The sequence below is a fragment of the Peromyscus californicus genome, unplaced genomic scaffold (assembly GCF_007827085.1).
Source record: "Peromyscus californicus insignis strain IS unplaced genomic scaffold, ASM782708v3 Scaffold_7__1_contigs__length_154581171, whole genome shotgun sequence".
NCBI lineage: Eukaryota > Metazoa > Chordata > Mammalia > Rodentia > Cricetidae > Peromyscus > Peromyscus californicus.
The window spans coordinates 139,148,237-139,168,622 of record NW_026294595.1 but is presented as its reverse complement, the minus strand read 5'-3'; the positions used below and the strand labels follow the sequence as shown (position 1 = coordinate 139,168,622).

The 20,386-nt window shown below is 51.1% G+C and overlaps 1 protein-coding gene across 1 annotated transcript; it reads left to right on the top strand.

The window, feature by feature from the left end:
* The first annotated feature begins 439 nt into the window (after positions 1-439).
* Positions 440-19,676, top strand: Sdc4 (syndecan 4). Its single transcript, XM_052725119.1, has 5 exons — positions 440-555; positions 12,516-12,642; positions 13,985-14,031; positions 14,861-15,059; positions 17,758-19,676. Exons 1-5 carry the CDS (start codon positions 484-486, stop codon positions 17,907-17,909), a joined length of 597 nt encoding a protein of 198 aa, XP_052581079.1. The 5' UTR covers positions 440-483; the 3' UTR covers positions 17,910-19,676.
* Positions 19,677-20,386: the final 710 nt, after the last annotated feature.

The window sequence follows — 20,386 nt, the reverse complement described above, 5'->3', positions numbered from 1 at the left end:
CGTCCACCCACCAGAGCTGTAATCAAAACCATCCCAATTCAATCCCCACTTGGGAAATCTCCCTTGACTTGAGAGGGGACCGCACCAGTTCGAAGACTAATACCAACAGAAGACCCTGAGTCAGTCCTTCCCATTTCTGGGCCTCAGTTTCCCCAGCTACAAAGTGGGGTTGGACAGTGACCCCTGGGTGGGTGAGGGGTGGGGTGGGGTGGGGCGGGGGGACTCCTTCGCAGTGGATCTGATAACCATCGCAAGCCGCAGCTCTGGGAGTCACCGATCGGGGTCATCCCGGAGACGGAGGGCGCGCAGGGGGCGGGTCACCCCCGGGGTTTCCAGCTCGCCCGGGCGCAGCGCCCCGCAGGCCCAAGCTTTCCCGGGGGAATTCCGGGCGGTGCTGGCGGGCACGGGGGGCGGGGCGGGGCGGGGCGGGGCTGCCGCCTATAAGAAGGGCTGCGCGCCCGCCCTGGGTCTGCCGTTGGGACCATGGCGTCTGCCTGCATGTTCGCTGTGCTGCTGCTGCTCCTGGGAGGCTTCCCCGCCGCCCCCGCCGAGTCGGTAGGTGTTTGAGGGATATCTTAGGGCGCGGGGGGGGGGGGGAGCGGTGCCTCCTTTGTTCCCCGAGATCCCGGGTTCCGGATGGAGTGGGGTACACCACGAGCTGCGCCACCCTTATCTGGGCGCCGCAGCGGGGGGAAAAACTTTGTGGGGACAAAGTTTCCTCGGGGGTCGCGGGAAGGCTGGAGGGAACTCCTCCACGCGTCCGTCGTGCGCCCCCAGATTGTTGCTCTGCGCTCCTGTCCTGGCCTCCGCTTTGCCGCGGGGCTCCGGGGTGAGACGTGACTAAGTTGGTGTCAACTCTTCTCCTCCCATACCCTCACCCCTTCGCTGTGATCTCGGGGCAGGCCCCGCGCGCGGAATGCCCCTGCTCTCTCTGGGTGCCCAGAGCAGGCAGCGCGAGTCTGAGACGGCCTGGGGACAAGGTGGGCAGCGCGCATTCGGGAGTGGGAGAACTTTAGAGCTGTGCGGGGATCCTGTTGCACACACCTACGGGAGTGGAGAAAACTTACTCCTGGTCACAGCCTTGCCACTGACCTGGGAAGGGGCAAACACTTGGCTCCTTCCGGTGGTCACCTTCCCCATCTGCAGAACGAGTTTGCCGCAGTAGGATCAAGAGGCGACCGTTCCTGCTTTAGTCTGCCTAGAAAGTTGTGTCTCCTATCTCTCCAGAGTGGACTCAAGGGACAACTTCACACGCAGCTGCGGGCTAGAGGTTGAGCTGAGTTACGCTGTTTTGCTAGAAGCGTTTGTGTTGAATTGGGCATGGGGAAATTGAGGCACCCACCTGAGTAACGTGAACGAGCTGGGAGAGAAAAAGGTCCCTACCAGCAGCGTCCATAGGCCCCTGGGTCACATACAGCCCCGTCCTAGTAGGAGTTTAGGAGGCAAACACATAAGGGAAGTGGCGGGGCACGGCAGTTTCTGGGAGCGGGGATCTATCCCAGGATTGTACCTTCAATCCAAGTTTTACCGGGAGTGAGACCTTGGAGTTTAATCATTAGTATTCATTCTTTTGAAAGTCCTTTTTCTCTGGGCTTACTTAGGGCACAGTTGATTCTGTTCAGGAGACTCGAGGCAAAGAGTGAGTGAAAGCTAGGGCAACACGCAGCGCAATCCCAGTCAAATACTGAACCCACTGCGTGCTGGTTTCTAACAGCTTTTTGAAGGCTTTGGAATTAAATAAGTGTTTAATTCCAGAAAACCTCACTGTTGACTGTTTTTAAACTAGTCCTGAGGCAGGAGAGGTTAAGTAATTTGCTGAAGGTCACACAGCTAGTAACTGCCTGAGTCACCCTGAAGTCAGGCAGCCAGGCTGGGAAAGCCTGCTTTTATCTTCTGGTTCTAGTGGCTGCTTTTGGGTCCCATTTTCCCGTAACTCAAGACTGGTCTCACATCTGTTGATATCTGGGGCTAGAAAGCCTCAAGGCGTAGTGAGTGGACCGAACCAGAATGTGGGCCAGGACTGTCTTCTAAAGCGAAGGCATCCTTGCAGAAAGGTTTGTGGCCAGGCGAAACAGGAGCCCATACCACATGCCTCCCTGGTGCAATAACTCCAAATGAACTGCTAAAGGGCGTTGTGAAGTTGAGTCTTTTCCTTGGGGAGGCATCCGAAGGAATGCTGGGCAGTGTGAGGAAAAAGGACCCAGGAGGTGGCTGAGGTCACCACGTGGCCAGTCACATGCCATCGATCTCAGCTCAGCCGGCAGGTGCTTTGCTTAGTGTCCCACCAGACCAGTAGGAGGATGTGGTTTGGGGGAGGTAGGTCATGCCAGGCCTGTGGGTGACCCGATCTCGCTAGGGGGAGAAGCCGGCCTTAAGCAGCTGCTTCCGGAGGCCTCTGTCTCAATCTCTTAGCCGGATCTCAGCGCTCTCTCCTTCCTGGCTAATGTCATGGGCATCTTACCTCTAATTAGGGCACAGGGATTCCCCTTAAATTGTGGCCGGAAAAATCAGACCAAATCACACTCGCATAGATTGGAGAAATGATACTGGCTGCCTCCCCTTTCCCCTTGGAATTGGAGAAATAAATGGAAGTCTGAGGAGCATGGTTTGGCTAACAGCTATTATGATTTATTGAGTACTTTCTGATAACTGATAATTTAGACCCTCGCCAAAAAAAAAAAAAAAGTGCATGATGATGGTTGTGTTCTTTTTACTAGATAAAGTATGTTGAGAGATTAAATGATACCACCTCTTAGTACGGAGTATGCAGGCAGCCTGTCGACTCTCTGGTAAAGTAGTCTTTCTCCAGTGATGAGGGCCTTTCTCCAAATTTTGCCTTTATAAAACACCGATTTGGGGAAGAGAGCCCAAGCTAAACACCCAGCTGCCCTCTCCTCTGTTTGGCGGGCTTGCCATCCTAAACCTGTTCTTCCTGTCCAGCTGGGAGCATTCCCTGCTCTGCCTCCTGCCACTCCCACCCTGGCCAATTAAAGGCAGCCTTGTTTTGGGACTAGGTTGGAGGGGGGGAAGGTGGGGCAAGGTGTTGCTGCCCAGGGGCACAGCCCACTGACTTGGCACCAATCCCAGGCAGTTCTGAGAAAGTATCTCCCACCCACCAGGTGTACTTCAACTCTCTCCTTGATAGCACGGAAGGGAACAGGAAGTAGGGGGAGCTAGAGGGGGGGTTCTAGGACCTATGAGTGGCTGGCAAGAACTCTTGGATCTTCTTGGGAACCCATAGAATTACCACACACCCAAGAAATATTTGGGTCAGGATCTGGAGAGCTTTGTGGGGTTAGGAACGGTTCCCTTTGACCTCTCTGGGTTTAGAGGTCTTCTGCAGAATCAGATGGAGCTAGGAAGCTTCAAAGAAGACCTTCCCCGGGGGCTGGAGAGATGGCTCAGTGGTTAAGAGCATTGGCTGCTCTTCCAGAGGTCCTGAGTTAAATTCCCAGCAACCACATGGTGGCTCACAACCATCTGTAATGGGATCTGATTCAGTGTGCATGAAGACAGAACACTTACGTACATAAAATAAATAAATTAAATAAAAGAAGAAGACCTTCCCAGATCTCACACTTGATTGTTGCTTTGCTCCCTTATGTGTAGGGGCATTCTGCCTGAATGTACGTCTGTAGCATATTTGTGTCTGGTGCCCAAGAAGGCAGGTGTCAGTTCAGAGGTGTCAAAACTGTAGCTACAGTTGTGAGCTGCTAAGTGGAACCGGGAATTGAACCCTGGTCCTCTCTCTGAGCCATCTCTCCAGCCCTCTAATACTTCATAATTAAGCACTAACTATTCAAAAGGAGCTATGGGAGACATCTAAGGCATTCCCTCCAGGAAATGAAAACACACCACCAAATTCTGGAAAGAGAGAGCCCCACCCATCCACATCTGGGGCCAGAACTCTGCTTTATTGGTTCTAGTGAAACACCTACTTCTTATGGGCAGTGATTGTATGTGTGAATAAACTCTGAATGAATAAACTCAAGGATGGGACTTTGTTCTAAAAGGTGCGTCGAAGTCACTGCTAGTATGGCTATAGTTTGGTACTGCAGGTGAGGGATTTTTATCTCCCTTTTTACAGAAAACGGATGCTCAAAGGAATGTAGTATTTTGCCAAGACCAGGAGTCAGGTCTGACCAAGAATGCTAGGTGTCTGGTTAGTTTGTTCCTCAGAGAACATTCTAGATGATGATGACATTAGATAACCTTGGGACCTACTTTCGGGTTGCTAGCAAACATACCTTGTGTCTGGGGCTCAGTGTCCTACCTCCAAAATGAGGAGTTCGGACCATTGCGGTCTGCGTGTCTCTCTGCTGCACAGCCCAGGGTGGGCAAGGAAAGGGGAGTTCTCTTGGCTTCTTTGGTAGACTCTAAACAAGTCCCTGCCTCAGAACAGAAGTGGGGTGGACATTCAGCTCCTGCCATCCCCAGTGCCTAGAAACAGGGAGGTTTTTCCAAGGACTTGGAGTGCTGAGCTGGCCTGAATGAGGAGCTGGGGAGTGGGGCTCGCTGTTGAAAGGGATTGGCCCCTAGCTGTTCTCTCAGCCTCCTGGACTGGATGAGTTGGTGCGATTTCCAAATGAATGCTTAAGGGTTGAAGAATGGGATGGCCTGGGCTCTGTGAATCACTGTGTGTTACTACAGCCTGCCTGAGTCACACATTTCCTATCAGTCTGTTGGCTAATAAGGGGGATAGCTCTGTGGTAAGAGTGTTGGAATAGGCATGAAGGTTTGAGGGGTTTTGTTTTTTTGTTTTTTTTTTTAAACTTTTTTTTTTTTTAAGATTTATTTATTATGTATACAGTGTTCTGTCTGCATGTATGTCTGCAGGTCAGAAGTGGGCGCCAGATCTCATTACAGATGGTTGTGAGCCACCATGTGGTTGCTGGGAATTGAACTCAAGACCTCTGAAAGAGCAGCCACTTCTCTTAACCGCTGAGCCATCTCTCCAGCCCTTGTTTTGTTTTTTTATCTTGGCATTTGGGAGTCAATATCCGTGTCTAAAACCTTTGAACATTCACAGTGCCTGTGTGTGCACTTCGACCCTGGACAGGTACACAACACTGGTATACCCCTACACACACACACACACACACACACACACACACACACACACACACACACACACCCTTAAGCAACACTGAGACTTCAACTGGTCTGAATTCACAGAGCTGAGCTAGTATCATTCAGGTTTGATTTGCGCTAGGATTCTGTGACATTTCTGAGGCTGTTAGGACAGTTAAAACGTTAATGGTCTGTTGAGCCTCTGGGTTCAATTCCCTATCACCAGTAAATAAATAAGATTATGGAGAGACTTAAAGATGATGAGCTTGCAAATGAGACTCTGAGCAGAGCTCCAAGTAGTGGACCGGAGGAGGCATTCCTCAGTGACCGTTCTCTGACTTGCCTGGGACCTCTCCCTTCCCCCACATCTAGAATGGCAGCGGCTAGGTGGGAAGGGACAGGCCTAGGGGTGGGGCTGATAGAGCCCAAATCTTATATTTGTTTATCTTAGAAGTGGACTGTTTGCAGGTTATCAGATGGGTTTATATTTAAACAAGAACCAGTTCCTGGCAGCCCCACCCCTCGGCCAGGATCTGCAGGTGTCCCAGGCAGCTTGCAGGGGAAGGGGGCAGGGAATGTACAAGAGTACCGATCTCTCAGGACACTGCTCAAGCTAAGAGTTTCTCCTGTTGTGTGGGGGTGTGTATGGGGGGTTTGGGGGGAGGCAGTCTTAAGGGAGCTGAGCACCCCCAAGTAGCATTCTGGGCTTGGTGGACGAGAAAGGCAGTTGAATGTTCTTCTGAGAAGGCATTTTTCCCTGTACCATGCGCTAGAGACTGGGAGAACATGTGTGTGGACCATTGTGGGCCCATTTCACCCCAGAGAGAGAAACTTGACTTCTCGAGCCGGTCTGTAATTAACCCGTTGGTGACCCTTGGGCACATGCCTGCCCCTTGCAGGCCTCTCTGGTGGTGTCTGCTAGAGGCTGGGAAACTGGAAATGTGGGTATGTCCTAGAGCCAGAAAGTCTCAGTCTCTGCCCCAACTTTGCCATTCACCCAGGGGCACCAGTTGAGTTAATAAGTCACTTTGTTGATGTGGGAGCCCTGGTGTCCTCTATAAAACACCTGTGTCACTTGAGGGCCATAATCGTTGCATAGCAAACTTGTAAAGTGCTGGTTTAAGTTGCATTTATTGTTAGCGAGGCCAAGGGCTCGGATCTTGGCTGGAGGCTGGCCTTGGGACATGGTGTCTGTATACATGCAGGAAATATAAATGGGTTAAGTAGGATTCCTGGGGTTCAGACCGTTTATCTCAGAGGGCTCTAGGACTTAAAAGATCACCGACTTCCCCAGAAATAGTCTCATATAGCCCAGGCTGGCTCTGAATTCCGTAGGGAGCTGAGGTGAGCCTTGAATCCCTTCCTTTTCCTCCTGCCTCTGTTTTCCCGAGTACTGGTATTGCATCCATGGGCCACCACAGCCAGCCACCTTTGACCTTTTACAGCTGTCACTTGTCTTCTCTACTTCTCACCCTCCTCTTGGGACCCGGTTCCTTCCCACCCTCACCCTGAGTTACCCTCTCTTACTGAGTGCTTTCCATCCTTTGCCCTGCCTCCTCCCCTGTCCTCCTAGCATAGGGAGTTGGCTGCCCTGGTTTTCTCTGGCAAAGGAGAGGCTGCTGGTCAGGTGACACTCAGGGTAATGGAAAGGGAGGCAGGGAGAGGCTGGTGTGTATGGAAATAGTGACTGGGTGAAGCCAGCCTGTGGTGGCCCAACCTGTGGGGACTGGCCACACCACTCGAGCCTCTGGGCCGCAAGCAGATGGCTGGGCTGGGCACGTCGAGTGTGGACACTCCTTGCCTCTGGGGAAGCCCAGCCGGGAGATGATTGAGACAGACTGGCCTGGGCTGGAGTGCTGGCTTCCCTGGTGTCGGGGGAGGTGCGTGGTGGTGGTGGGGGGGCAGTAAACCAGGCTCTGGTCGATCTAATCTGTTGCAACAGGGCTGTAAAGTAGGCCTGGACTCTGCTCTCGGAACACAGGAGGCTTGTTTGCATCCTGAGTCTCCTGGCCAGCCACAGATCCAGTGGGGATTTTGGATCTGCTGCCTAGATTACAAGCCCCAGCTTCAATGAACCTCTGTCTTCAAGGCCTGGAGGGAGCCAGTACCTCCCAGCTGTCTCCACTGGTAATCGGAGCAATGCCCAGTTTGGTAACCAGGCCTTGGGACAGAGGAAGGCTTGTCTCCTTGAGACCTTTTACAGGTGGGGAAACCAAGGCCCAGAAAGGGGAATCTACCACCCAGGACCACCTAGTTAGTTAGAGATGGGGGTACTGGATTGGTTCCTGGGAGGAGTTTGTTTGGAGGCTCCTGACCAATCCCCTTCATTCCTGCCTGGTACCCCACGATCCTAGAGTTCTTGTGGGAATGGGCTGCCCTGGGGCTTGGTGAAAAGCTGGCTGCTGACTGTGCCAGGCCTGGCTCTCTACAGGGTGATTGTGTTCGGAGTAACTTGACCTTGAAGTGGGCAGAGCCGACATTTGAACCCTCAATCCACCCCCACCCCCTCCGACTTTGCTTAACCCTTTCAGGTACCAGGACACCAGACTGAAGATTGATTCAGTGTGACTTCCTTTTGTCTTCTAGATTTTTTGGGCGGGGGATGGGGGGGGGACACAAGGCAAGCCAGGAAATAGAGGACTGAGGTCACAAGAAGAATTTCTTTGGTTAGTGCCTTCCTCTACTCCTGGAAAAATAGAGATTTCCTCTGTGTCTGTTTGCTTATGAGAAGGTGCTCAGAGCTTCCACTGGGCAGGCTTCTACCCATCCCCGAGTCTGCAGAAACCCACTTTTCAGTCGAGCATCTTTGCCTGGCCGTCACCCCCCTCCCTAGCTTGCAGGAACATCTCCCATGCGATGGCCAGAGCCTCCTTAGCCCTGCACTTGATCTGCAAGTGTCCTCTTTGGCCTGCTGAGCATTTCTCTCCGCTAGCCTGAAGGAAAGCAGGTGGGGTTTAATAAAGATCACCAGGTATTGAGCACGTGCTATGCACCAGGTCACCTGCTGGATCGCCGCTTGTACACGTGGATACATTTCCGTGGATTTTCGTCACTCTGCTAGGTGCTTACCAGCCCTGATTACAAAAGAGGAAGCTGAAGACTTAAAAGCCAGAATAAACTCCTAGACTCTCTAAAAGTGGTTGTGCCTCTTGACACTGTAGGAAATGGGGTTGGTGGGGCTGCTGAACCACTCAGAAAAGCCCAGTGCTTCGCACCCAAGGGTGTTCCTGTGTCCCTAAATGTACTTGTTTCAGTCACCTTTATGGTCTCTCCCTGAGCCTGTGATCACGTGTGGCCTTGACTCTGCTTTCCCTGGGGAGGAGGCAGGGAGGAGGCTCTCATTAGTTCAGTTAACCACACTCTGACCCTGGACTCCTCCCTGGTGCTCCAGCCAAGTTTCTGCGTCTTTGTTTAAGCAATATCACTTTCACCTTTGTTTATTTCTGGGCAAGGGAACAGGGAGGGGGGGTTCCCTGGAGCCCCCGCTTGGCCAGTGTGCTGTGGTTAGGCTGGAGGTAATGAGTGATTGGGAGAAACCTGGCCATGGTTAGGGCATGGTCTAGAGAAAGACCCTGGGTCTTAATCCCACGTTGTTCCTTTCTAGCTGTGGAGCTTGGATGAATGACTCGGTTAACCTATTTTCTCCCCTGCAGACCAGGTAGACTGTTGAGTAGATTCAGCGAGCCTGTACAGAGCGGGCGCCTGATACATAGTGGATGCTTCTGTACTCACCCCAGTCTCCGTGCTTTTCCCGGGGTGATGGGCATTGTAAGGCTTTGGGATCTAATCAGTGGCCTTTATTTAAATCCTCGCTTCATGCAACAGCCTGTGTATCTGGGGACAGCCAAGGCTCTGGAAAAGGGTGGGAGGCCACCTCACCCTGGGAGCTGAGAGACCTAAGTTGTAAGCCCAGCTCTGCTGCTAGCTGCTTGGGTGACCTTGGCACAGTAATCTGTCTCAGGTTATAAAGCGAGACGGTTGGGCTCAGTGGCCTTACGTTGGCAGGTGTTACTGCCTATAAAATGAAAGTGTACCCACCTCTATTCTTTTCCCTGGATGCCTTGGGGAAGAATCCAGTCTCTACCAGCTACAGGGCTAGCAAGGGCCTTTGCATTCAGAACCACAGCCTTATTTAAAGTCTGTCTCCTGCTGTATGTTTGTGAAAGGGGCAAAGATGAGTCCTGATGACCCATAGGAGGTGCATGTGTGGGCATATACACGTGAATGCATGTTCCTGGGCAGGGTTGGGGTGAACTGAGGTAAACAGACTCTATCTGTAGTCAGGAGTAGGGCTGAGTCCCTCTCTGGTCAGGACTGGGTCTGCCTGATGGGTGGCCTGGCCTTTGAAAGCCACCTCAGACTACTGAATGGATCTTGTTTGAAAAGAGAGTCGGGGAAGGAAAGACTCCTGGTACCTTCCCAGCCTTACAAACAAACCAACAAACAAACCATTGCTTGCAATCCTGTTGGGTTTGGTTCTGTCTTGACATCTAGGCCCTAATTGCTGCTGTCCACTTGAGAGTTTTTCCTCTTGTTAGAGATTGTGAGCAGAGGAAGATCTAGAAAGGGGCCAAGAGAGGATATCTTCCGAGCTCCAGGAGGCTGAATTTCTCATGTCCCTTCACCTGTCCCAAAAGGCTCTGAAGTGTTGAAGAGGTTAGCTCTCCCGTCTTTAAGACTGCCTCTGAAGAGCTTCCCAACATCTGGGGCAAAGGGGCTGATCCTGGCTGGGCCCTGGGTCCCTGTGTGATCTCCGACTAATGGTTTCTTTCCTCTGGAATTTAACATAAAGGTGAAGGGGTAGGGCGTTGGGCATGGTGGCACACTCCTTTAATCCCAGCGCCGGAGAGGCAGAGGCCACCCTGGTCTCCATAACAAGTGTCAGTTCAGCCAAGGCTATCTGTCTGTCTAGTAAGTCTCAAAATGCAGCGGTAGGGGATTGGGGATACCAGCTGTTCCAAAGGGGGCTGGCTGAACGAGAAATAAATCTTGGTTTCAGCCCCAGTTTTACCAATGTCAGATCATTACAGCCTTCTTTCTTGGTCCTCATTTTTCTAATGGAAGGTTAAAGTAATTACTATAAAAGCCAATGAATGTGCTTATCTCCAATCTGCTGGGTTGTTTTGAAACACCCCGGAACACTTTCACATATTAAGGAGGTTCGGTGTATGAGTTAACATTCCAAGGTGCCTTCCTAGGGGTGAGGTGGGGTAGGGAAGGTCTCCAGACCGGAGACCTGTGCTGGGATCTAAGCCCCAGGCTGAGAACCTCAGCGTTTGTCCTGAGGAGTTTGAACTTTAACATCCCGTGACCAGTCTTTCAGGCTTTCGTGGTCAAAGTATCACCATCAGCCTCCCTGCTTCTGTGTCCTGCCTTTCCCCCATCTCCTCTTGCCCCCACCCCTAGCTGGATTAGACACACCCACTTAGTGTTTCTATCTAGCCTAGGGCAGGCTGGTAGCCCTAAGTACAAATGTGTTCCTGCATCTGGGGCTAAAAGCCCAGGTGATCCCATGCTTGACTGCTGGTCTCGTTGGTCACTTTCTGCTCGTGTGACCTTAGAGAAATAATTTGCCTTTCCCAGCCTTGGTTTCCACCCCTGCCAAAAGGGTCTACGTCATCCCAGCTGTGTGCGTGTTAAGACCTAGTACACTGTAAGCAATGGAGGTCTTGCCGGTTCGGATTTTGAGCCCTGGGGAATTGGTAGCGAAGGGTGTGGGAGGCTGGGACCTTGCCTGCCTGACATCTAGGGCATTTGTACAACCACGGAGAAGCCCTCTTGCTGCGCTGCCAAACCAAAGCCACAGGCACGGGTCCCGTGCGGGGGCTGGAATTCCAGTACCAGCAGCCCCACAGCTCCTGATTCCGGAGTCATGAAGTCATTCCTAAGCAGGGCTTAACCCCTGCTGGCTCCCCACTCCCACGCGGCGTACCAAGCACTCTGCATTGATTTCCCCACCCTGGGGAGAAAGCGATGCCTCCCCAACTTCCTCTCAGCTCCCTTCCCAGAATCTAGTTTCCTGACCACGGGGGTGGATAGAGGGCACAGTCAGCTTCTGCCCCCTCTCCCCGGAAGCCTGTGGGAGAGAGAGTGAAGGAGGAGCCTGTTCTCCAAGCTGCTCTCCTGTCCTCTCCTGCCACTCAGTCTGGGGTGTTAGGGAGAGACCAGCATTTCTTTTCACTATCCTGTGTGTCACTGTGGCCTCGGTTGGGTGAAGGACAGCCTGGGGCTGTCAGAAACAGACCTGGCCACTGTCTAGCCTTAAGCCGTGTGTGACTAATTCTGTGTGTGACCTTAGGGTTATCACAGCCTTGTTTCTGGTTTGAATTCTGTAAAAGAGAAAAGTGCCTCCCCCGGCCTGAAAGTCTAGTTTTTATTCTGAACTTCTACGTAGAGCCTCATCCCCTGTGGTCCTGCCCACTGGCGGAGAGAATGCTTTGTAGGAGTAGAACAGTGACCCTTGTACCTGGTTGTTGTTTACAGGAACAGTAGCCTGAGTCCAGAGGCTAGCGGAAGGGCAGTGGGCACCTCATTGTACACTATGCCCCAGAAGAAGCTTTGTTTAATACCCAGCTGGCCTAGGAGACGGGTGGGGGAGGGGCCAGAAAAAGTGGTGTTGAAGTGGGGACTTCTTAAATGTTTGCCTTTCAGAAGTTGTTTGGTGGGACCTTAGACTCTGGCCAGCTGGGTCTCTATAGGATGGGTGACATGGTCTGGGGGAGCAAGGATCTATGTCTTTGTGTCCTGCTCAGTGCTGGCACAAGAGATGGATTCAAGAGTGTGTGTGCCTTTGAGTCACCAGGTCTGAGCTGTGCTCTGTGGCTGTCTTGGGGTGTGAGTGAGCCTGCCCTGTGTCTCAGCCCAGTGTGACTCAGTTGGGGAATGTGTCCCTTGACTAGGCAGGTCCAGAGCCAGTAGCCTTCCATGTGGAAATCAGCTTCTGTCATAGGACTCTAGGCTGTAGTATCCTGGGCCTGCCTGTGTGCGTGGGAACCTCTGGCCCTGAGGTCAGGTGGCCCTGCATGCCTCCTCCCTCCTCCCTGTCACTGGTGCCACCAAGAAAGACTGGTTCAAAGCTTTTAGTGCCCAGCGTCTTTAGTTATAAAACGAGTTAACAGTTATTATAAACAGCTGAGATGTTGCAGGTGACTCAGTAAATGATGCCTAGAAATATTAACTTCGTTGTTACTTGAAATATTTTTATTAACCCAGAATGGTACGGAGACTTGGTAAGGTTACATATCAAATGGGGAACAGGACCTAGGGCTTCTGATGCAGCTCTGTAACCAGGCTAGTGCCTGAATGTTCACTTTGCTTGGGGGGGGGGGGGGACTCAGCCACCTGAGTGTCGGGGGTGGGGTTGGGGTGGGGTGGGGATCCCAGCCTCCTGAGTGTCCAGAGGGAGGAGATGGAGCTTTGGGATAATATTTCACCTTTCTTCCTAGATTCGAGAGACTGAGGTCAGAGCCCCCCAGGACCTCATGGAAAGCAGATACTTCTCTGGAGCCCTCCCTGATGACGAAGATGCCGGGGGCCTCGAGTTTGATGAGCAGTCGGGCTCTGGAGATCTGGGTATGGGGGTGTGCTTGGGCAGGCTGGGAACCTGGGCTTCAGGGAATTGTGGCCTCAACTGTGAGAGATGTGTATTTAAGTGGAGACTTTCCTACAGCGCCTCCTTCTCTACTTCAAAAAGGGAAACAAAAGTAACATTTTCCCACCCCCGGGGTCTCCGGGGTAAGTTGTAAACAACTTAGAATTCATTCCTCTTGAGTTTGCAGGCACGGGCCTGAACCTGTCCATTAGGCTCCTTTCTCTGCGGGAGGATAGAGGGAGCGTGGGGAAAGACCCAGAGTGTTTTTCTCCCTTTGGAAAGGAAAAGTACTGGCTCACAAGTTGGTGGAGTAGGAGGCGCCTGTGTGGGCTGTGTGGGCTGAGATGCAGAGAGGGGAGCCGGCCGGAGACTCCGCTTCGGATGAGATCGAAAGAAAGGCACGGAGGTTTTCTGGGGACATACCAGGTGCCAGGGCTTTCATCGGCTTTCTGGCCTCTGTATCAGACAGTTGCTGAGAAGTGCCCCTTTCCTGTTCAGGGACGTGTCACTAATTCCAAGTTTTAAGCTTTGGCGTCACATAACGTAGTCCAGAATTCCAGCATTGCCTTCCTCCAGAACCTGGGTTTCTTGGTATGTAAAACAAGTGTTGGAGGATTGTGAAACAGTGTTGCGGACTGAATTTACCAAGCACTGGGTAACTCCGTATTTTCAGAAGTACATTTTGCCGTGTGTACTGTGATACCCATTTATGTTCTAGGACTGCTTACAAAGGGTTGCAGCAGAGAAGCTAGCTCTTTGCCTCCCGTAGTTAATTTTATGTTGCACTGTGTAGTATTTAGTATTAAAATGAACTGTTTCCTTCCTAAAGGTTAATTTCCTGGGAGCGTGTTCAAATGTAAATTCTAGTTAATTTGGCCTTAGGCTGGTCAGTCTTCCCAGAGAGAGATGGAGCCTAGGGCCTTGCACCAAGTGCTCTACCTTTGAGTTTCCTCTTAGAGTGTGGCCCAGGATAGTTTTGGACTCCCAATCCTGTATTCCCAGTTTATGCTGTTCTGGGATTTCAGAAATGCGCCACTTACCCAGGGACATTCTGAATTTCTAACCAGTTCCCAGATATTTCTGTTGTATCCGGATCCGTACGTTACCTAGTAAGGGTTTGAAGCCCGAAGGAAGCTTTGTGTACCACCAGCGTACATTCATTACTGCCGAGAAAGAGTCAGGTGTCCCAGGAGTCTCGTGTTTCAGAAGAGGTGACTGCAGTTGACTTGGGGGGCTTGGGAGGTAGGACTCCACTAGCTGAATGAGTCAGTCCCTGTACACGACGGACCTCCCGTTCACACAGCTGTTCCTCTAACCTTGCAGATGGCACGGAGGAGACTAGGACCTTCCCTGAAGTGATTCAGCCCTTGGTAAGTTTCTCGCCCTTTGCTCCTCCACAGCACACTGAGAGGGGCAGAACACACAGCCCTGGGAGTAAATAACAGCAGCCGACTCCATTTTTTAAGAAGGTTTTTTACTGGGGCTCTGGGCTCATTTTGGAGAAAACGATCAGTGTCCACCCAGCCTCCTTCTCGTGCCTGGGCAGCTGTTTGCCAGCTCGGTTTGCAGATTACACGTGCATTTCTGTGCCCTCGGGGCGCTATGAAGTCCTGAGGGCACAGAAAACAAAAAACAAAAAAAAAAACTCGGCCTGTTTTCCTGCATCATTTATCGTGGTTGCGGGTTATTTTTACAGGCTGCATTCTATTCCTCTTTTTTTTCCCCCCGAGACAGGGTTTCTCTGTGAAGCTTTGCATGTTTCCAGGATCTCGCTCTGTAGACCAGGCTGGTCTCGAACTCACAGAGATCCTTCTGGCTCTGCCTCCCGAGTGCTGGGATTAAAGGCGTGCGCCACCGCCGCCCGGCTCCTGTGACTCCTATTGATGAAATAGTTGTCAATAAATTTTGGTGTCCTAAAAGTAAACCGCTCCAAGCATCAAGTGTGCTTGACACACACCCTCTGCCTTAGGAGAGAGTTCCAGGTGCAAAAGTTGCCTTCCTGAAAGGCAAGTGGGCATTGCCACATCACTTGTAGTGGTTACTGTAGCACGTGCCTGCTGAAATGTGTGATAGTGCCCCCACCACGTTCGTTTCCCATTTGGGGTGGATGTCACCCCCCCCCCCCTTGGGTTCCCTTCCATCTACTTCCTCCTCTTCAGATGTGCTCAGTGTTTCTTCCCCTCCCTCCCTCCCTTTCAGGTGCCTCTAAATAACCACATTCCTGAGAGGGCACAGCCTGGGATCCCTGTCCCCTCAGAACCCAAGGAGCTGGAGGAGAATGAAGTCATTCCCAAAAGGGTCTCACCCTCCGAAGTGGACAGTGATATATCCAACAAAGTGTCCATGTCCAGCACTGCTCAGGATGGCAACATTTTTGAGAGAACCGAGGTCCTGGCAGGTAAGGCTCTTTCCTGTTCCTTCTCCAGGGTGAACAGAGACGTCCTTTAGCCCTTTAGTTCACCTTGGGGCATCTGAGGGCTTTATCTCCCTTCAGGGGAGGATGGGAGGGAGAATCGATACATATCAAAGGCTTCTAAAGACTAGAAGAGGAATTGTTTCTTTAAGCCCCTCAGGTATTTTTCAGAGCCTTTCTCCTGACAGGCATCCGGAGTTAATTATTTAACGGTTAATTTCCCTTGAAAGCCTGGGGGCCCTGGGCAATGAGATTGGCTCCCCTTTCACCTTCCTATCTCTTGACCTTGGCCAGCATGCTTTGGAATGGAGTAGGGTCTACCTCCATTTACTCCTCCGTCAAACGGGAATGATGACACCTCCTTAGTAGTTAGGACACGAGATATCTTTATCTTTACACAGAATCAGGACATTTTGGCTTGAGAGACCCTAGACAGGGAATGCGCTGCTGCCCTGCATGAGGCCTTAGGTGGGGCTGTGCGAAGCCTGGCTGGGGACCGTCCGTTGGGGGGTAGTGCTGCTCTGGTTCTGGCAGCTCAAGATGGGGGGTGGGGCGTCTCCACACCAGGTTGTCAGGAAGGGAGCAAACTGCAGAGAGCAGGCAGTCTGGGCGGACTGGCTGGTGAGGAGGTGTTGATGCAGCCGGCCCATGGTAGGTAGTAATTCCTGTTTCCTGGGAACCAGCTGAGCCGTGTGCCCACATGGCATTGTCCTCTCCCCTCCTTCACCTGCTCAGGCTCTCACTGGCCTTGTCTTGAGGACCACCCGGGTGACTTGGGTCACAGCACAGCCCTGCCTCTGGTCTCCTGTCAACATTCTGCTTTTTCTTCACTAGTCTGTGTGATGGTGTCTGTCAGAAACTGTTAGACCTTAGAAATTTCGAGCTCTGGGGAAAGAACTGCCCTCTCTCCCCTCAACCACAGAGTTTCACTCTTAGCATATTTTAGACCTGCTAGCTGCAGGTTTTATTTACATCTTCGGAGTTTGAGATCAGTTCAGTAGGGTTTTTTTCCTCAAGAAAACTTCGAAAACCACTGATGGTCAAGCCGTGGTTTCTTACTTGTGAGGAGACTTAGGTCCCGCTCTGGTTCACAGAGTAGGAGAAGAACTAATGCCAGGCCACCCCTTTCCTCTTCCACATCAGGGTCACGCCAGTGTAAGATCTTTTCTAGAAAAGATCCATTTCTCTAGCCCCTGTGGCCTCGCCACTGAAGGGCAGCAGAGACTCAGTGCCCTGTTCCAGCAGCTTTTAGATAACACGCAGGAGTTCTGTTAAATGTGTCTGTCACACGGTTCCTGTGCGCCCCATGAGCCCCTCCAGCAACCTGGAGTGGACACCTGAATAACTTGTCCAGGTCACAGAGTCAGGGACTCCTGGTGGGCCTGATGTTTGGACCCGGGGCACAGCTGGCTTCTGAACCTGTGGCAGGGCCTTGCTCCTGCGGGGGTTTCCCAGCACAGACCAAGCACCCGAAGGAGGAGTGGAGTTACTGGAGAGAAAGGAGCAGCTGGAGACAGGAAGGAGGCGGCTGCCTGATAGTGCCTGTGTTCTGTCTGATACCCCGGCAGCTAGCACGCGCTCTCGCTCTCTCTTTTTAGAAGAAATTCTTCTTGGTTCTTCTGGCTGCTCTGCTCCATTCTGTGTGTAGGTTTGTAATGTGTGTGTGTGTGTGTGTGTGTGTGTGTGTGTGTGTGTGTGTGTTTAATCTTCTTAGCCTGGGTAAAACCGAATTAGGGGATTCAGTCTGCCACAGGAAGGATTCTGTCAGCCACTCCTGCTCCCGACAAACAGAAATGAGTCATTCAGGCCACCTGGCATGGTGGATGGACAGATGCTTACCCAGGTGGAGATGAAGTCTACCTCTGCCTGCCCCCCGCTACGTGTTCTTCAGTGAGCTGGACTTAACAGTTGCGCAGGTCAAGTTCAGTGAGATGGGGAACACAAGAAAACCAGAGGTTTACAACTCAGGAAGCTTGAGCGCACGCACCATTAAGCCCCACTCTAAGTGCTTTAAGTAGATTAATTTATTTTAGTCTGTAGGGAAAAATATGAGATAGGTTCTTTTTCCATATTGAAACGAGAGAGGGAGACGAGACAGGGTGAAGAAGCTTGCCTCAGCAGGTACACTACTAGTAGGTGGGGAAGGTTTGAGGTTCAAGGAGAAACCAGTGGAAGTCATCACCGTAAGACACAGGAACACAAACCGTGATAATAAGTAATTATTTGTGATGTAACGGTGTGGACATTAGTGTGTTCTGCATGTTTGTAGACGATGACGCCTGTCTGGGGACGTATGGGTCTAGGTGGGACCTGTGCACACAGAGAAAGATAGAGTACCCCGTGGTAAGGATGGAAATGTCTGTGAGTTGCACGCAGCCTCCATTTTCCTTGTTCCTGGCCTAATGCTAAGCCCTTGTTGCTGGAGAGAGAGTGTGATGTTTAGAAAGAGCCCGAGCTTTGGACTAGGCCAGTTGTGGGATGAAATAGTGGTTTTGCTTTGTGGTCCGTTTTAGCTGTGGTCTTAACTACTTAGTCATCCTGTCATGGAAGTCATGAAGGTCAAGGCTGGTATGATATCATCTCCCTTGGTATGATGGGGTGGTTATGGTGACTGGTAGAAGAGCACATGGACCCTGAGGTCCCAAGGACCACCTCACCTTCACCTCTTACTCTCTTCCTCCAGCTCTGATTGTGGGCGGCGTGGTGGGCATCCTCTTCGCCGTTTTCCTGATCCTGCTGCTGGTGTACCGCATGAAGAAGAAGGATGAAGGCAGTTATGACTTGGGCAAGAAACCCATCTACAAAAAAGCCCCCACCAACGAGTTCTACGCATGAAGCTTCCCATGAGTGCTGCTTGGACTTAATGGGGAGGAGGGGAGTCAAAGGACTGGACGGTGGGCATTATAGTAGAGGGAGGGCACCTTAATACTGACTTGTCAGTGTCTCTGGTACCTTCCTGGTGTCAGAAGAGAGATCATCTTCTACTGTGCTGCCTCACTTGGATTTTGGGGGGGTGGGGGTGTGTGTCTCGGTTGCCCTGGCAGAAAAAAAGGGTTTTAAAATAGCCTTTTCTAAAGGCAAGCCTGGGATTGGGTTGTTCCCCCCTCCCCGCCCTTCAAATTTCCAGAATAGAATCTAGGGCCAGTTTAGGGCCTGTGCTGAGTGTGCCTCATCCATGACTGCCCTTGACTCTGGAAACTGAGCTGGCTGCCTTCCACATGCTGTATATCCTGTCCATCTGTCAGGAGCTCGGACAAGAAGCTAGAATCCTCTGCACCATGATGTGTCCACCCACGCGTGGTTCACACTACAGAGTCTGTGGTACACCTAGGCTCTTTCCAGTGACTTTTGGAACTCACTTTTTTTTTTTTTTTTTTTTTAATCTGGGGAGGGTGGGGTGAAGTGCTGAAATGCATTTGTAGAAGATGGGTAAAATTAATTTTTTAAAAGGGGTTCACTCCTTTATGTAAGTGTCTGTGCCTGGGCTAAGAGTGTGGGGTGTGCAAATGTTCTATGTGGAACATTTCCATTGTCCCAGCAGAGTTTGTGTGTCATGGTTTTTATGTTGTTCTGTTTGCTTTTTGAAATGAGAGAAGAGTTGGAGATAATGATTTTTATTAATTTTTTGTTACTATTTATAGCTTCAGACAGGGCTGCTTCTTCATCTTCCTTTTTATCTTTACTGTCCCCCACCATTTTTTAAAAACACTCTGCCCTCTTGTTGATGACCTTGGCCCTTTCTGAAGTTGCTTTGTCTTAAGAAGTAGCTATAATGTTATAGTAGATTCCAGAATATAACGTAGGGGATAAGTGGGATATTTGAGTATGTGTTCTTGTAATATATTACCCTTTTTTGGCTCTAGAAGAATAGATGAATATATTTTTTTAGGACATAGAATGGTATTACCAGTTTCATGTTGGCTGGGTGGCTGCGTGAGTGAAGTTTTGTGTGACTGAGTAGCCTTTTACCCTTCTCTTGCCCTGTTCCTGGTGCCTTCTTGTGGTTGAGCTGGAGTGGTTGAGGGTAGCTGACTCTAACCCTCTGCCTTCTGCTAGGGGCCCAGCAGCAGGGTTCCTTGGTCTGTTTTCTCCAGGCTCTCTAGATGACAGTGACCTCGTGTGGTTGGATAAATCAGGTCAGTTCAGACCACACGGTTAGAAATCCATTCCTCAGTTGCACTGGCCGCAATTTGAGTGCTCAGTCACCATCCACTGGGCACACTGCTAAGAGATTTAAGCTGGCTTAGCAGGTCACCACTCGGCTTTGCTTGTCTCCCGGGGCAAGGGAAGGGGACCAGGAGGAGGGCGATGAGGTTCCAGTGAGTCCTGTTGTCTGGGACTCTCCCTCTTACAGAGCGGCTTACAAAGTCCAGGGTGTGTGTGGGTTGGGGAGATCGTGTGGCTTGGGGAGATCGTGTTCCCTCAACCATACCTGTGCCTGTAAGTCCCATCAGCACCTCAGTGCAGGGTCCCAGCTGGCTGGGTCCTCTTCTAGCCTTGGTGCCTGCACCTTTTCTGTACCCCCCCCCCACCTCCGTTGTCTGTTACTGATTTTTTTTTTTGATAAAAAGATAATAAAACCTGGTACTTTCTAGATTGTCAGCTGGTCATTTAATTTTATTTTTGCCTTTTCAAGATGGGGTGTCTCTGTGTAGCCCTGACTGTCCTGGAACTCACTCTGTAGACCAGGCTGGCTCGAACTCAGTTCCACTGGACTCCCAAGTGTTGGGATTAAAGGCAAGTTTCACCACGCCCGGTGTCATTTTAAAGGTTGTGACAAGTCATTCCTTTTGGAGTGTGCCCCTTGAACTCAGTGAAGCTCGAGAGATCTTTCAGGTGCCAGACATAAGGATAGATGGGAAACAGTAAGAGGGAGGAAAGATGCCAGAAAATGCACCCTGACGGTCTGGACAGAACATCCTGTCTCTCCCCAGGTTTTAATTAAGCAACATCAGGCTTAAAAACAAACACAGGAATCCCTGAGGCCTTTGAGATTACTCTGAGGATAAGAACACTTCGTCAAGTAAGTCTGAGTACCTGAGTGTGATTCCTAGACTTCACCATGGAAGGAGAGAACCAACTCAGTTGTCCTCTGACCTTTAGGTGTGTGGGTGGACTTTTCTGTCCTGCCAGTCCCCAAATAACCACACAAAGACTTATTAATTATAAGTGCTCAGCCAATAGCTTAGGCTTGTTACTAACTAGTTCTTACATTTTAAATTAACCCGTATTTCTTTTTACGCTCTGCCACATGGCAGTACCTCTTTACAATAAGGCAAGTTCATCTCATCTTCTCGAGCTCTGTCCTCTTA

Coding starts and splice junctions, on each gene's coding strand:
- Sdc4 (XM_052725119.1), top strand. CDS start 484: ATGGCGTCTGCCTGCATGTTCGCTGTGCTGCTGCTGCTCCTGGGAGGC. Junction 12,643..13,984: donor GTCGGGCTCTGGAGATCTGG/GTATGGGGGTGT, acceptor CTAACCTTGCAG/ATGGCACGGAGGAGACTAGG. Junction 15,060..17,757: donor GAGAACCGAGGTCCTGGCAG/GTAAGGCTCTTT, acceptor CTCTTCCTCCAG/CTCTGATTGTGGGCGGCGTG.